Source organism: Schistocerca piceifrons, chromosome 8 (genome assembly GCF_021461385.2).
Source record: "Schistocerca piceifrons isolate TAMUIC-IGC-003096 chromosome 8, iqSchPice1.1, whole genome shotgun sequence".
NCBI lineage: Eukaryota > Metazoa > Arthropoda > Insecta > Orthoptera > Acrididae > Schistocerca > Schistocerca piceifrons.
The window spans coordinates 5,275,625-5,292,633 of NC_060145.1; the positions used below are offsets into that span (position 1 = coordinate 5,275,625).

A 17,009-nucleotide genomic window follows, 5' to 3' on the forward strand; every position below is an offset into this window, starting at 1 on the left:
AAGCAAAATGACAACCTAAGGCCGCGAAGACGCGCTTCAACGCCGTTGTTATAGTATGGGCCTAGAGTGCCGCCTCTTGGTCGGAACACATGACTCAGTGGGCAGTTGCAAGTTCCTTGTCGATCACTAGCCAGAAGGCTAGCGTATGCGTATGCAAAACCTTGTGAGTTTAAGTTACACAAAATGTAGAAGATTCTAAAATGAGAATGTTGAGATAGGAAACCAATGGTCGGAAATAACTATCTCAGAATAGGTAACGTGAAGGCAGTGTATGAAATACCAGTAAAAGCTCAACACTGTAAGCTCCCTGTCCAAGTACTGAAACCGGACTACATGCAACAGTCAATAATAAAACGCCCTGAATTGAATTGCCCTCTCATATACAAAATCTAGACCCATAAATTGATTCTGTCAGAGACAGCAAAGGACTTGGAAGAGCTGTTGAACGGAATGGACAGTGTCTTGAAAGGAGGGTATAAGATGAACATCAACAAAACCAAAACGAGGATAATAAAATGCAATTGAATTAAGTCGGGTTATGCTGCGGGAATTAGATTAGGAAATGAGACACTTAAAGTAGTAAAGGAGTTTTGCTATTCGGGGAGCAAAATAACTGATAATGGTCGAAGTAGAGAGGATATAAAATGTAGACTGGCAATGGCAAGGAAGGCGTTTCTGAAGAAGAGAAATTTGTTAACATCGAGTATAGATTTAAGTGTCAGGAAGTCGTTTCTGAAAGTATTTGTATGGAGTGTAGTCATGTATGAAAGTGTAACATGGACGATAAATAGTTTAGACAAGACGAGAATAGAAGCTTTCGAAATGTGGTGCTACAGAAGAATGATGAAGATTAAATGGGTAGATCACATAACTAATGAGGAGGTATTGAGTAGAACTGGGGAGAAGTGGAGTTTGTAACGCCGGAAATGCATATCCTCCTATTTCCATCTATTGTACTATTATTTTTTTCCTTGTTTTGTTACCTCAAGATATGACATTTCTGTCTCTTTATATATTGTAATTGCTTTACTGTTTGGATATATATATATTTATGCACTTATGTCGATGTATAATTGGTTTGTTTCGTAAATATTATTTGTATTTTTACGCTGGGTCTTGCCTAGGGAAAACTGCTATCAAACGATTACATCGATGGGTCGTGTGAAGACTCAAAGTGTGTAGGATCTTTGGTAGTGTTAACTCTGCCGCGTGGAGCGCGGGCAGGGCAGGGAGAGTCTGGCGGGAGTAGCGAGTGGAGCAGGTGTTGTGTGACGCTCCCGCGAGTTGCCGCGCTTTCGGGGTTTGGCAGCATGTAATTGCGCTCGACTCGCGATGATAGTATCTGACATGGTGTCGCGGACGGGAAGCATTAGCTGGCGCACATCAAGAGCCCGTTTCGCCTGGTGACCGTGTCGAGAAGAAGGCGCGCCAACATCCAGCTTCTGCAACAGCGACGGCCGACAATGAGTGACTGTCGCCACCTCCTCGATCGACGGCTTCTAACCTTCAATCAACCAACAAGGAAGACTAAAAGCACGTAAAGTTTCAGAACTGTATGGCAGACCTCAGCTTTTCAAATTGTTCCATTTGTCTCGCAAAATTACAGCAACTTAGCATGAACCTTTGTTGCTCATTGTCCCAATTTCATTGCCAAGCAGGGTCCCTTCCTTTTCCGAAATGAACCCGAGTGTCGTTGAAATTCAAACGCCAGCATAATTCCATTTCACTGCTTTAATTTCAAAGTTCAGCTGGCTACAATATTTAAATTGCACAAGCACAAATTAAGAGTGCGAGTTTTGTTACCGTATTTTAGTTACCTGTGACTGCAGCTCAGCTTGGTACGTACTAAATTTTACTATTGTTAATAGTTCAGAATCATTTAATTCAAGTTCAAAGTAAAATCTCTTGTTTCTAAATTGCGTACAGTCAAGTTGCTTTTGAAATGATTGTTGAGGTAGTCCAAGACTAACCGTATTTTACTGGATTTCGATGTGTCAGAAAGAAAGCTCACTATTAACTTCAGTCACTAAATTAACTTTCGATTTTCCGGTTTTATTAATTCTTTTGCTAAATTAAGTCAGAGTGTAGCGAAATTTATTACTTCTGACAAACTTTCAGTTTTCACACTACACGTGTCAACCTTCAGTTGCCACGCTTCTAGTGTTAATTATATGTGTAATAACCTTACTTTTTCAGTTACTATAGTAATTGTCCTTAGGACTGGCGACCGTGATTTCCTCCAAATCTCAAATATCTAATTACCGCTAGTTAATTGTTAACGTAACGGCCGCACATTTACTTTCTTTATTAACTTTATCCCTTTTCAAAATTAATTACCACCAGTTTCATTAGCACATTTCCATTCATTTAGATGTAACCCTTCCCTCCCTCTTTACCGACAGGTTAACTTCGGTGACGATTGCTTTTCCAAAACTCCCATTAGGTACACGCGGTTTCATTTTTCACTGTCATTAAGGTCGGTAAGTGAGGGGGGAGGTTACACGTGGCGACCTGGTGACAGGACAATCTTCAGTTTTGAGGTTGTTCTGGACACGAATTTTGTATGGTGCAAATCTCGTAACAAAGTATTGGTTACGAACAGGTCGTTACGTCAGCGACATTAAGTAGTGGGAGTAAATCTAATTATATTTGAGATTTGGCATTTATATTGAAAATTATTAAAATGAGTGAAGGCAACAATTACCAAAATTTGGTAGACTTGGATACGGAACAATCGGTCGAACAGTGGGAAACGCGCACGGCGGTTCCCATTGTTCAGGGGCAGGCGGCTAGCATGAAAGACGCGACCGCCGAAACGCAACAAAGAGCAGAAATGGAATTCCAAACTTTAGAAAATGTTTCGGAATCGGAAGCGAAAATCAAATCTGTACCCCTTGATGATGAATACGGGGGAACATATATAGAGGAACCAGCTACGGAAGTAAAACCGGTAGTCTCCGGGAATTTAACTGATTTATTGAATGTTTTGATTAATGAAATCAAGAGTCAATCGGCAGAAATTATAGCTCTGTCTGCCAAGCAAGAAGCTCAGTCTGAAAAGATTGAACGAAAGCTAGACAATCAGAACAAAGCTATTAATGTTGTTAACAACAATGTTGGAGTTGTTAATACAAAAGTTGATAAAATCAAAGAAGATATTGTTGTAATTAATACCGAAATCGGTAATCTTAAACAGGAAATGATAGGCGTTCAGGCGGAAATTGCGAGCATAAATACTCGTTTTGATTCCGAAATTAGCAGAATCGAGAAAAGTGTAGGAGAAGCAGTTGCTCCGATCATCGAGAATAAGGTGACGGAACAAATTCAATTAGTGAAAAAAGAGGATCAACAGAAGGTGGAAACTTTAAAGGCGTTAGTGTCCGAAGTAGACACTAAAGTGAGGGAGCAGGCTAATACCTGCGAAGAGAAAAAGAGGGAAGTGGAAACGCTTGCGACAACCACTTGCCAAGTAATTACGAGAGTGTCGGAATTAGAAAAGAAACTTGATGAAAAACAGAGCTATGTGCCAATCTGTGCACATAGTTCGGAATTGTTGACGAAAGAGGAGCGGTTCGACCCCTTGAAAAAAGGCGGTATACACGCGACGGATTTCATTAAGAATTGTGAAAGAGTTTTACCCAGATCATGGACTAATGAGAGAAAAATTAATGCGGTTATTGATGTGCTGGCTGGTGATGCCAAGCGTTGGGGCTTAAACCTCAACATTACGAACTTGACTTTTGACGAGTTTAAAAATTTGTTTCTGGCTGAATACTGGTCGGAGCAAAAACAGCAAAGTGTCTGGCGCGAATTTATCGTATCGAGGCCTTTCGATGCGAATTCGCGCGGTTCGATGAAGGAGTTTTGTGAGGGCTGGATCCGCAAGTTGGAATATTTGCGTGACCGCCGCTCGGAATCCGAAATAGTCTGGGAACTCTACAAGAAGCTTCCAGATGATACAAAACGCTACGTAGGAAGCAATTACAGGACAATCAATGATTTCCTGGGAAGAGTTGAGGACGAGGACTATTGGCGCAATAATCGCGACAGTGGTGGAGGCCGTGGTAACAACAACAGGAACCACAACAACGATAACTATGGGAATAATGCATACCGCAATCTTGGCAGCAATAACAATAATGGTTCGGGCCGTAATGACAATCGGTACAATGCAAATAATAACCGGAATGACGGAAACCAGTATCATACTAGCATGATACGGGCTGCGCAGAATAGTAATAACGCCAGAGGGTGTGACCAGCCGCCTCAGCAGTATCCGGGGAGCGTATCTGCTGGGACGAGACAGGGAAACCATTAGCCGCGCCGGTGAGGGGCCGACCGGGCGTGGAGAAATTTTGGCGGCCCAATAACAGGAGAAAACCCAGGTGTCGTCGTTATGAAAATTCCGTATGGAATAATCAACGGCGGGAGAGTGTGCCAGTATTAGGAGAAAGGAGTGCGCCCACAAGTAGTAGATCAGCTGTAGACACGGCAGTAGAAAATACATTCACTGTGAGTGAGAACAATTTAAGTAGTGTTCCGGAAATCGACTATAAAGTGGCAGCTGTAATACCCACAGCGGAACTGGAGATTGAGTTTAAGAATGATTCGCAAGTGTTGAAAGAAGATCAGATGTCGGATAAAACGTCCGTCATCGAGCGAGGGGATGCAGAGAGGGATGAGGTCTGGTTAAGGCAGTTCGGTCGCTTATACGACGAACTAAGAGATTATAGGGGCCTGTACGGGAGAAGTGTTTATGGGGAGCGCGGGCAGGATTTGCCGCGTCTCGTCCCGCAGGAAGATAGTGATTGTGAAGTGATGGAAAGTTCTGGCCCTAACCGGCAGACTTTACTAGAAATAGTTTATGTTAATGGGGAGCACGAGCAAGATGCGTCGTGTTTCGTCCCGCAAGAGTTGGATGTTGAAGTAGTAACGGAAAGTTCTGGCCCTAACCGGCAGACTTTACCGAAAGTTATAGTGATAGAAGTAGCCGACCCATCCGACGCAAACCTCCAGTTTAAACGTTGCGAGAGTATTAAGGGGAAATATTACGAAAATTTTAGTGATAGCCGGACACAATTGGTAGAAAAGCACATAGATTTCAGCGTGTATGAGGTTAGAGCTGACGTTATACGGTCAGACGGTAGCAGTGTGGGTTGCGCAGATCCAGAGGAAGTAATTTCAGATGCGACTGGGCACATTCCTCCAGGTAGATTGGCAGATGAGATCAATCTGATTAAAGAGGAATCAACGAAGGTGACAATTAGTGAATCGATAGCAAAGCAACACTCACTAGTTGACGAGTTACAGGAAAAGGTTTCGGTATTGGAGGCGAAGCTACAGACTAAGCCTCAGGACAGACGTGTTGAAATTAAAACTGTATGTGAACAGAGGCTGAAAAAGCCGCCAGATAAACCGGATTTGGGATCAAAGCCGGATGGTTTTTTCTGGAATGACTTGGATATAGACTAGGATTTACTGTGGGAAAATAAAGAAACAGTCGAGGACAAGTGTAGACAGATAGTAGTGTCTGTTAATATGCACGACCTACAACTAAACGTGTTGATTGACACCGGTGCAGAATTGAGTGCTGTATCTGGGAAAATATTTGAGTTACTGAAAGACAGACCTGGCATCGTAGTTATGCCAGTAACAGGAGTGAAAATTATCGGTGCTACTGGGAAGGCCAGTAAACCGGTCATAAAACAGATTTTTGTCAACTTCGAGATATGTGGGGCACGATTTGAACAAGAGTTTGTCGTCGTGCCAGACTTAACTACGGAAGTAATTATCGGGTTAGATTGGCTATTAAAGTACCGTGCAGTGATTAACTGCGAAAGCAAAACGTTGACATATACGTCCCAAGATAAAACAATAGTAGTTAGTTTTGACGAGGCAGGAGACGGTGTGCATAGGCAATACCAGCCTACACACATTGTTAACTGGCCGGATGGTATTGACGTAGGTATGAATCTGAACTACTGTAATGTGAAGAATCTCGGCATTGACAATAATGTAGAAAGTGAATTGGAAAGTATTGTAGAAGGTGTGTCAAACGTAACACACGAACAAAGACGAGGCCGACTTTCCCGTACCTACTGCCATCACAACCATAGGGCATGGGGCAAATATGAAGCAGAATTTAAGAGAATTATGAACGCCTTGAGACATGAATCTACGGGATTTTCTCCAGAGGAAATCCTGTTGGATGACAGAAGTAAAAGTTTAGTGGAAGTGATAATCAAATTCCCTCCACGGATTGACATTAGTATTGGTGTGAAAAAAGATCGTTTGCGAGAAGTAACGAAGCTAAAAGCTGATGCTCGCATACGTCGTCATGACGCTAAAGCGCGTTTTGCTAAGTTTGCAATCGGAGACTTAGTACTTGTAAAAGCTCATGAGAAATCGAGCGAGATAGACCATGAAATCTCTAAATTTAAGTTTGTTTATAATGGACCATATAAAGTCATTGGTATACCTCACACAAATGCTTACGGAATATTGTAGACTTGAAATTGTACCAACCAAGGATTGATTAGTACCACAGATAGGGTAATTTGCACAGTATGTAGATATAGAGTGTAAGATTTAAGGATGTGCCATGTGGCGATGCTTTTGCCTGACCTAGAGGTCATTAAAGAAGTTGTAATTAATAAGTAATTTATGTTGATTAAATGATTTAAGAGTTACTGAATATTAATCAATTTAAAAATCCAAGCTGCTAGTTTAAGTTTTCAGCTGAGTCACAGTAGATTAAGCAATGTAAATATGATTTTGTAACTAGCTGTAAGATTTCATGAATATGTGTTTTACTAGTCATTGCCGATGTACTTAGACGCTGTTTCAAGTTTCAGGCTTGTACATGTGTGATGATGGACAGTGTTGAGTTATCCACTGTGATAGTGTTTATGGACTCCTTGAGATTACTCGGGAGTGAGTTTTTCCGAAAGAATTCAGTGGAACGGACGTTCTGGAAACGCCGTCACAAGGGCGAGTGAGATCAAGCGTGCCGCACACGCGGGCGCAACAATACTGGCGAGGTGAGCCGCTGTCCGCTCTTGTGCCGCTGTTGGCTCTTGGGCCGCTGTCGGCATCCTTTGTACTCGCGAGTACGGAATGTGGAGTTGCTTTTCTTCCCGGACAGCTGATGTGAAAGGATTCTGCTGTCAATATTTATGTTTTATTTTATCTGCTGTATATTATTTTCTTGTTTAGCGTTAATTGGACATGACGAGAATATTAATTATGAAAAGGTTACATAAATATGTGTATTCTATGTAATTAATTATTAGTTTGCGTATTTTGATATACCTGTTTTTTATGACCATGTACTCTGATCAATTTTGCAAATAGTATTCCATTTCTTATAGTGTTACGAATTTTAATGATTTTGGAATAGCTAAACCGTTTTCTATGTTTTCTATGAATTTTGATATGTTGTCAACCTGTTTTATTTTGTGCAAGATGACAGAGTGGAATAAGATTAGGAGTTTCTCCACTCAATTATTATTGTCTACAAATTGGTTTATGGTTAATTAGACGAATGCTAAATTTTTTTGATGTTTTGAGCATATGCATTTCCGCTGTTTCTTTTTTGGGACATTTTCTGAGTCTGTTTACGTTACACGAACATCCTCAGACAATGTGGGGCACGTGTAACGCCGGAAATGCATATCCTCCTATTTCCATCTATTGTACTATTATTTTTTTCCTTGTTTTGTTACCTCAAGATATGACATTTCTGTCTCTTTATATATTGTAATTGCTTTACTGTTTGGATATATATATATTTATGCACTTATGTCGATGTATAATTGGTTTGTTTCGTAAATATTATTTGTATTTTTACGCTGGGTCTTGCCTAGGGAAAACTGCTATCAAACGATTACATCGATGGGTCGTGTGAAGACTCAAAGTGTGTAGGATCTTTGGTAGTGTTAACTCTGCCGCGTGGAGCGCGGGCAGGGCAGGGAGAGTCTGGCGGGAGTAGCGAGTGGAGCAGGTGTTGTGTGACGCTCCCGCGAGTTGCCGCGCTTTCGGGGTTTGGCAGCATGTAATTGCGCTCGACTCGCGATGATAGTATCTGACATGGTGTCGCGGACGGGAAGCATTAGCTGGCGCACATCAAGAGCCCGTTTCGCCTGGTGACCGTGTCGAGAAGAAGGCGCGCCAACATCCAGCTTCTGCAACAGCGACGGCCGACAATGAGTGACTGTCGCCACCTCCTCGATCGACGGCTTCTAACCTTCAATCAACCAACAAGGAAGACTAAAAGCACGTAAAGTTTCAGAACTGTATGGCAGACCTCAGCTTTTCAAATTGTTCCATTTGTCTCGCAAAATTACAGCAACTTAGCATGAACCTTTGTTGCTCATTGTCCCAATTTCATTGCCAAGCAGGGTCCCTTCCTTTTCCGAAATGAACCCGAGTGTCGTTGAAATTCAAACGCCAGCATAATTCCATTTCACTGCTTTAATTTCAAAGTTCAGCTGGCTACAATATTTAAATTGCACAAGCACAAATTAAGAGTGCGAGTTTTGTTACCGTATTTTAGTTACCTGTGACTGCAGCTCAGCTTGGTACGTACTAAATTTTACTATTGTTAATAGTTCAGAATCATTTAATTCAAGTTCAAAGTAAAATCTCTTGTTTCTAAATTGCGTACAGTCAAGTTGCTTTTGAAATGATTGTTGAGGTAGTCCAAGACTAACCGTATTTTACTGGATTTCGATGTGTCAGAAAGAAAGCTCACTATTAACTTCAGTCACTAAATTAACTTTCGATTTTCCGGTTTTATTAATTCTTTTGCTAAATTAAGTCAGAGTGTAGCGAAATTTATTACTTCTGACAAACTTTCAGTTTTCACACTACACGTGTCAACCTTCAGTTGCCACGCTTCTAGTGTTAATTATATGTGTAATAACCTTACTTTTTCAGTTACTATAGTAATTGTCCTTAGGACTGGCGACCGTGATTTCCTCCAAATCTCAAATATCTAATTACCGCTAGTTAATTGTTAACGTAACGGCCGCACATTTACTTTCTTTATTAACTTTATCCCTTTTCAAAATTAATTACCACCAGTTTCATTAGCACATTTCCTTTCATTTAGATGTTACCCTTTCCTCCCTCTTTACCGACAGGTTAACTTCGGTGACGATTGCTTTTCCAAAACTCCCATTAGGTACACGCGGTTTCATTTTTCACTGTCATTAAGGTCGGTAAGTGAGGGGGGAGGTTACAAGTTTGTGGCACAACTTGACTAGAAGAAGGGATCGGTTGGTAGGACATGTTCTGAGGCATCAAGGGATCACCAATTTAGTATTGGAGGGCAGCGTGGGGCGTAAAAATCGTAGAGGGAGACCAAGAGATGAATACACTAAGCAGATTCAGAAGGATGTAGGTTGCAGTAGGTACTGGGAGATGAAGGAGCTTGCACAGGATAGAGTAGCATGGAGAGCTGCATCAAACCAGTCTCAGGACTGAAGACCACAATAACAACAACAACAACAAATTGATGCAACAACACGATCTGTCTACAGCATTAAGGAAATATCGCCTATAACAGGAGAGATTTACTCTGTCTGATGTAATTAATTAATTGATCTCTGTGATCCTGACAAGTTGTAATAAACATATGGGTTTACATGAGTTACGTGTAAGCAACTCTGCTTACAGTTCAGTTTCGTGCATTGGCTGTGCTGGATCCAGTTTGTTGGCGTAACTCACAAATGCAAGACATCATACCTCATGGAAAACGACGAACCAAGATCCGTCAGTACCGCCAGTGACTGACTTACCTTCTCTCTTGAAAAATCATGCGTAGAAAGATGGAAAGTATTGTTGACCATATTTGCAGAATAACGTAATGTTGATTGTCGAAACAACCCAGAAAAGTGGCTGTCTTTGCTGAAGGCAAAATGCACTTTTCGTGGAATGATTTAGTTCAGATGGCAAAGTGTAGGAAGAAGATATTGGTGATTAACGTCCCGTCGACAACGAGGTCATTAGAGACGGAGCACAAGCTCGGATTAGAGAAGGATGGGGAAGTAAGTCGGCCATGCCCTTTCAAAGGAACCATCCCGGCATTTGCCTGGAGTGATCTAGGGAAATCACGGAAAACCTAAATCAGGATGGCCGGACGCGGGATTGAACCGTCGTCCTCCCGAATGCGAGTCCAGTGTGCCAACCACTGCGCCACCTCGCTCGGTGCAAAGTGTATCTCGGCGTAAATTCGCAGAATGGGAAAAATTGTGGGTATGAAATTGGAATGACTCTGAAAATATTTTATTAGACACATGTAATTGCTCCCAGAATACAGTGAAGCCACGATGACAAACACAGCATTTATGTACAAGGCATATCGTATAATAGGCTATATTACATGAAGTACTGCAACCAAATGTAACCTACATATCTGGACGAATAATGAAAAGAGCTCAATGAACGACCATGCGATGCGTTTGAAAGCCCTGCTATACAGATGTATCAATGAAAAACCGATTCTGTACCAGGCATCGAAGATCACCCACTTTACAAAGTCACAAGCATAACATCTCAACATGGAAAAGGCCCTTTAACATTCTGAAAATACCGTGAAAGTCAGCACTCAAAGTCTTGCCGCACGAACAAGAAAATAGCCAAGCATTATCCTCACTTATCTGCTAATGACCAGCAGACCCTGATTTCAGTTTGTTCAAATTTTACACAACCACATAGCATCTCAAAGCCCCACTCGACGTTACTCACCGATCAGACCTTGTCTCCTTCAAACATCACTTGCCGCTTATTTCATTTCTGTCAGTGTTTTTCTTTATGTGAAAATACCAAACTGAATCGTGGTTCGAGGTCTGCATTAAACTAAAAGGCTCCCCGTTGCTGGTTGACAAGTTTTAAGGTTGGAGCAAGCAACTGCGTACCGCCGGCAGGAGGTCAGTTGCTGGTTAACCACTGTGGTGTGAAAACCAAAATTGTGATTGATGACAACTTTAACTTTTTTCGTAGTTTCTGTTCTCTTGTGCAGGTGAAATTTTATTACCACAGGGCTATAAAATGTTCGGTAAAATCCAATATTTTAGATTCTTAGGACTGGAGGTAGATGAGAAGCTCACTTGGAAATACAAGGGGCGTTCAGTAAGTAATGCAACGCGTCTTTTCTCGGCCATTTTAGCGGATGTGGTTGTGGGACACCGTGGAATATTCCCGCTTCAGCTCCTATAGTTTCATGAAGTTCAGATAAGTGGCGGATCTATACGTACCCTTCAAAGTGGCACTTGTAACGTAGGTACGTTCCAGCCAGAAATCTGCCATCGAGTTTCTTTCGGCCCAAAACCAGAGCAGTGCAGATACTCAGAGGTGCTTGCAGAATGTCTACGAAGCTCTGGCAGTGAACAGAAGTACTGTGAGTGGTTGGGCGAGACGCCTGTCAGCATCGCCACAAATTCGTGCGAATCTGTCCCATCTCCCGCTTTCCGGCCCGCCGCACACCACGGCTGTGGTTCCTGCAGTGCTGGACTTTAGTGTGTCCGACGCCACAAAAATGCAAACGAATTTCTTCTTCTCCATGGCAGTGGGAGGCCTTTCACATCCTCTATGCACGCGAGAGACATTCACGAAACTTCACTGGACTGTTCTTCGTCGTCCACCCAACAGCTCGGATGTTGCACCAGTTTGCCGCAATGAAGGACGCTCTCCGCGGGAAGCAGTGTGTGGTTTATGGGGAGGTTACTGGTGCAGCAAGGCGCTGGCTGCGTCGTCGTAACACGCAGGCATACAGCAAGGAGGCGTAAAGCCGTCGGCACACGGACCGTGCTGTCGAACGTTAACATTGAGCGTGCCAAGTTCAACGTGCTGCTGAAGGCTCAGCAACGATGCGACTCGTGCACACGGTACGTGGGCCCCAACGTGGTATACGCGATCGCAACGCACTCCAGCGGCAGTTGAGGGATGTTTCAAGTTCGTAGATCACACTGTTTACCAAACGGGCGCGCGTAAAATTCCGACGTTAGCTCTATTACAACGCACGTTTCCTCCATCGTCCACGGAAAGGGAAGTACCATGTCCAATCAATAAGGAAACAGGTTTATAACAGTTCCATTACAAACAGTGCGGTACAAATTTGGAATACTTCTCCGCGTAAGATAAACATTATTTCATCATTCCCACATTTTAGTAAAACCCCAAGTCAGTCTTACTTGATCACTGTTCCTACCCAGTAGCAGAATCTTTGCAACATGTCAGTTACGAAGCGTAAAAGAAAAAGGAGCAAAATATCTTTATACAAGTAGCGCAAGCTGTCCTGTACATTAAGCCAATCGAACAAAGTCACCCCTCAAGAAAAGGTGAACTTATATCTACATAACATCAAATATCATAGTATATACTTATATTAAACTAATAATAAAGTATCAGAACCTAATAAAAACGCGAATGATAGGAAAAAAATTTGCAAGTGTCAAGAAGCAAACCACCGCCCCCATAAACAATTCACCACTTTTTTAAAATCTCATTTTGTTCATTTTAGTTCGTTGTATCTGCTCGGCGTGGACATTGAAAGACACCCGTTTCAGTTCGTTGTTGATCCATTAACTCAGATTTTTTATTACAGATAGTAGCTAACCCTCTGACCGAAGACGCTTTTTTTCTCGTTTTGTTCGATTTTGTTCGTTGCATCTGCTCGGGGTGGAAGTCGTAGGACATCCGTTTAAGTTCGGTGTTGATCTATTAACTCAGTTATTTTTATTACAGAGGGAGCTAACCCTCTGACAGAACACGCTGAGCTAGCGTGCCGCCACCACTGGAAAGTGACGCTACTCATTTCGCTAAACCAACAACACAACTCTTACATGAAATAATATTATGTTACGCCGCGCTGAAAACCTTACTCGTAGTTGTGTTACTAATTGAAATTTAAATGTAACAAATTGTATCAAGAACAATGCGTTTTGGGTGGATCTTCAGTGTGTCGCTGCCTTCAGATAGCCTACTCTCATAATACGCAAGTTACAATAGTACTTTTGCCACGAAAATGACGTTTCTCATTATTTTATTGGAACGAATCACGCAGTTAACAACGGGTTTTCCAGTGATTGTCAATTTGCTGGTGCCCAGAAACGGCATATATACATATAGGCTTGAAATGAATGCCAATATGGCGCCTCACAACTCTGTACTGAAGGGAGACTGCGTGTGTGTGACGTAGTGGCGTTGTGCCATCTCGTTGGTCAACGCTCAGACGCACGCTCAGAATATCTGACATGCCAAATACGGCTCTGCACGTTCGTAAAGACTCCCGAACGTGCTGCTCCACGCTATGACGTCAGAAACTCGGCACGCTCAACGCTCAACGTTCGGATGCACGGTCCGTGTGCCGACGGCTTAATGCTGTCGCACTGATGGAGATTGTGTCCAAAAATAGGGTTTCGTATTCTCAAGGAGTGGAGAATAATTTCGGAAAAAGTGTGTTGCACTACTTATCGAACGCCCCTCTGATTGCGTTTAGGTTCTTGTGTAGAATGTAAGTGCTACCTTTCTACTATAAAAATAACCTCATATGTATGTAGACGAGAGAGAGAGAGAGAGAGAGAGACATGTACAGCAAACGTGGTGTCTGCGTTGACACTCTACTGACCTGTCGTCGTCGGATCCTGCAGTCCCGGCAGCGACAGATGTACCACGGTGGTGGCAACCTGGTTGGTCGAGACGTCCCTCTCACGTGTCGCCTGTGGACCAGAGAGCGAGCAGATCAGCACAGAAAGGGCGCACGCCACGTTACGAGAGACTGATCCCTAGCATCGTACAGGGTGTAATTTAATTCAATTTGTGGGAAGGTCCTATGGAACCAAACTGCTGAGGCCTTCGGTCCCTAGGCCTACACACTACGTAACCCAACTTAAACTAACTTACGCTGAGGACAACACAAACACACATGCCCGAGGGACGACTCGAACCTCCGACGGGGGGAGCCGCGCGAACCGTGACAAGGCGCCTCACACCGCACGGCTACCCCGCGCGGCGTACATTCTCTAATCAGTAGTATCCACACGACCCTATGTAACGCGTCATTGACCATCAGATGTCACGGCAGGCGGTCGCTGTAACTTTTTCTTGGATGAATTCCCGTAAATTGTTTGAAAATATCCCAAAGTTGTTCCATTGGGTTCAGTTCGAGACTCTGAGCAGAACAGTTCATTGCTGGACTGTTATTGTCCACAGACCGTTGCCTCAGAGACGGCGCTTTGAGAAAGTATGCGTTGTCTTGCTGATACAATCAGTCGTCTGCGAAGTGTTCCTCTGCTCTAAGCTGCACGCATTGCTGCAAAACGTATTCGTATCCTTCCGCATTTAGAGTTTTCTTAAGCGCAAAGAGGGGACCACGTCCTAACCACGAAGATCACTCCCATAACGTAACAGTAACTCCACTGTTCGCACATTCCACGGTGGAAGGTAACGTTCTCCCTGCATTCGCCAGACCCAAGCCCCTCCATCGGACTGGCTCACGGTACAGCGCGATTCATCACTCCGAGTTATTCGTTTCCATTCGTCCACTGTCCAGAGGCGTCCCTCTTCACTCTACTTCAAGCGTCGCTCAGCAGTGTCCACAGACGTGCGTGGCTCATGAGGAGCTGCTGCACCATTCTACCTCATTCTTCTTAATTCCGCACGCCCAGGCATTGCTCCAGCAGGACTGCTGTATCACTTTGAAACTCACGAGTGAGTCTTTCTGCTGATTCCACGCTATTTTTTACAACCTGCCACCGCAACGCTCGACGGACCCTCTGCGTCAGTGCGTGAAGTCTGCTTAGTTTTGGTTCAGCTTTGCTTCTTCCTCCGCATTTACACTTGGCAATCACATCAGCAACAGCAGACTTCCTCGGCTTTAGCAGAGTTGAAATGTTCTTGATAGATTTGTTGCTCTGACGGTACGCAGTGACTAGTCAACTTCAGAAGTCAAAGACCGGTCGCTGTAAATTTTACCTGGCTGAATTCCTGTAAGTTGATTGAAAATTGTATACGCCAGGAGAAACTCAGATCTCACAACTTTGGGATAAGTTAGGACGTCGACTTAGCCGTAGACTTTCGGCTCTTGAGAAAGAATGGTTAGAATTCCTCCACAGACATTCAGGCACCTCAAAGGAAGAAACCTCAGCAGAGTTAAATACGTCATAAAGGCGAAGGGTGGACACAAACCTCTTACTGACGTCCACTAATAGGTGTCTGGATACTTCTGATCAGATGGTGCTTTTTTCACACATCCATTCAAATTGCGTTCGTTTCCAAAGTGCACTATATCTCTTAGGAATAACGACTGCGACTTATTCGATATAGTACTCTGCATAACGACATATCAGCTATTTCTCCAGGAGAAGAAGACTGGGTTGTTTACGGCTGAAAAGTGCGGTACGTTCTGAACGCACGAGGTTACGAAATAAAATGTTTCAATAAGTTTATTGCGTCATACATTAGTACTGTTTCGCATTTTTTTGAAACGCGTAATGCAGTTTTTACACTTTAGAGTGTTTGTTAACATTTTTCTGTTTCAGTAAGTAACAACATGGGACAACATTTACAATTTCGTGTAACTGATTACTCTAAATGATGTTTCTAAGCACACCGGACAAAAATTTAGTCCCGCCCCCTCCAATGGAAATGATGCCAGTGTCTTGATAATGACCCCACGCAGGCGAGGAAGAGAGTCCGCAGGTTCCTTCAGGTATGTCATATCCAATTAAAGCCAGTTGTAGATGATTATATCCCACAGAGCTACCAAACTCAGGAAAGTTGATTTTTACATCTCACCCGCTGTTTCATATCGCCCCAAACATCCACTGTGAGATTAAAATTGGATGACTTAATTGGCCAGTCCAAGTGCGAAGGGTCGCCCCAGTGTTTGTTAAGCCAATAACGTGTGTGTCCAGACGTGGTGTCGTCTTTGAAGAAGGGAATCGCCCAGCATCACGAAGATGTAAAAGCGAGGGCAGCACTTGGTCGCTGAGGATATTGAAATAAACATCCTCGGTCATGTGACACGGAAAGCACCCCCAGGAATCACAGCCCCTCTGCGAGCCAGTCAGAAGTACCACCTCCACACACTGCGAGTAAAACGCCTCTTTGTCAGTCGGGACCCTTAACCTCTTATATCACGTGAAAGGAAGCAAAGCTGTGGCTAGTACAATCACACTACATGTCTCCAGTCAGCTATAATCCAGTTCTGTGCTATCTGGAACTTCGAGGGCATGCAGCTTCAAATGCTGCTGTGACCAACGGCCTTTTGCGGAGTACTTAGCACCAAATGTCCACTCCATGCAGTTCCCTTCGCAATGTCGCTCGGAAGCTGGCTTGGATGGATCTGCATTCACTGACGACAGTACATACTGTTGTCATGGACACGGTTTAACAATCGTTTTCGGTCCCTGTTGGTTAGGATCATATTACGAGCATTGTTCTCAGAAACGATTTTATATGCAGGGCATGCGCAGCTGCTGAAGCCCATGATGAATGAAAACACCGCACACAGCCGGTAAAAGTTGAGTTTAATTGACCACATCACCGGTATCATGGCTTACAGCCGCATCTTCAGGTGCAACCTACATATTTCAGAATTAAAATATAATTATAAACTGAGACACAAAGGAATTACAGATACTGGCCGCGAGCGGGCACTGATGTAAATCAGTGGGAAAGATGAAAACTTATGCCGGGCTGGGACTCGAACGCGGGTCTCCTGCTTACTAGGCAGTTAATGTGACCACAAAGCCATCTCAGTACGTTGGTAATTGCACCTGCACTGACTATCTGAGCACGCCTCCCGTCAGACGCAAATTCTCAACCTATCCACACACTACGAATGCAGCGGCCCTTTCCCATCACCCTTGCTACTCGCTGCCTGTCGCTGGTTCCCAAGAGTTCGAGCATGGTGTGAATCAGTACTGAAGAGATCATTGGCCGTCTTCGCCTCGTATACAGGGTGGTTATAATTATATTCCATTTCTTAAATGCGCTGGCTGCAC

At 43.4% G+C, this 17,009-nt stretch overlaps 1 protein-coding gene across 1 annotated transcript in view; it reads right to left on the minus strand.

Moving 5' to 3' along the window:
* The window catches only part of LOC124711481 (proteoglycan 4-like), a 131,324-nt gene that overhangs the window by 42,459 nt on the left and 71,856 nt on the right, over positions 1–17,009 (minus strand). Inside the window, exon 6 of the mRNA XM_047241589.1 lies at positions 13,631–13,721. Coding sequence (XP_047097545.1) covers positions 13,631–13,721 — 91 coding nt within the window. The remainder of the gene's footprint in view (positions 1–13,630; positions 13,722–17,009) is intronic.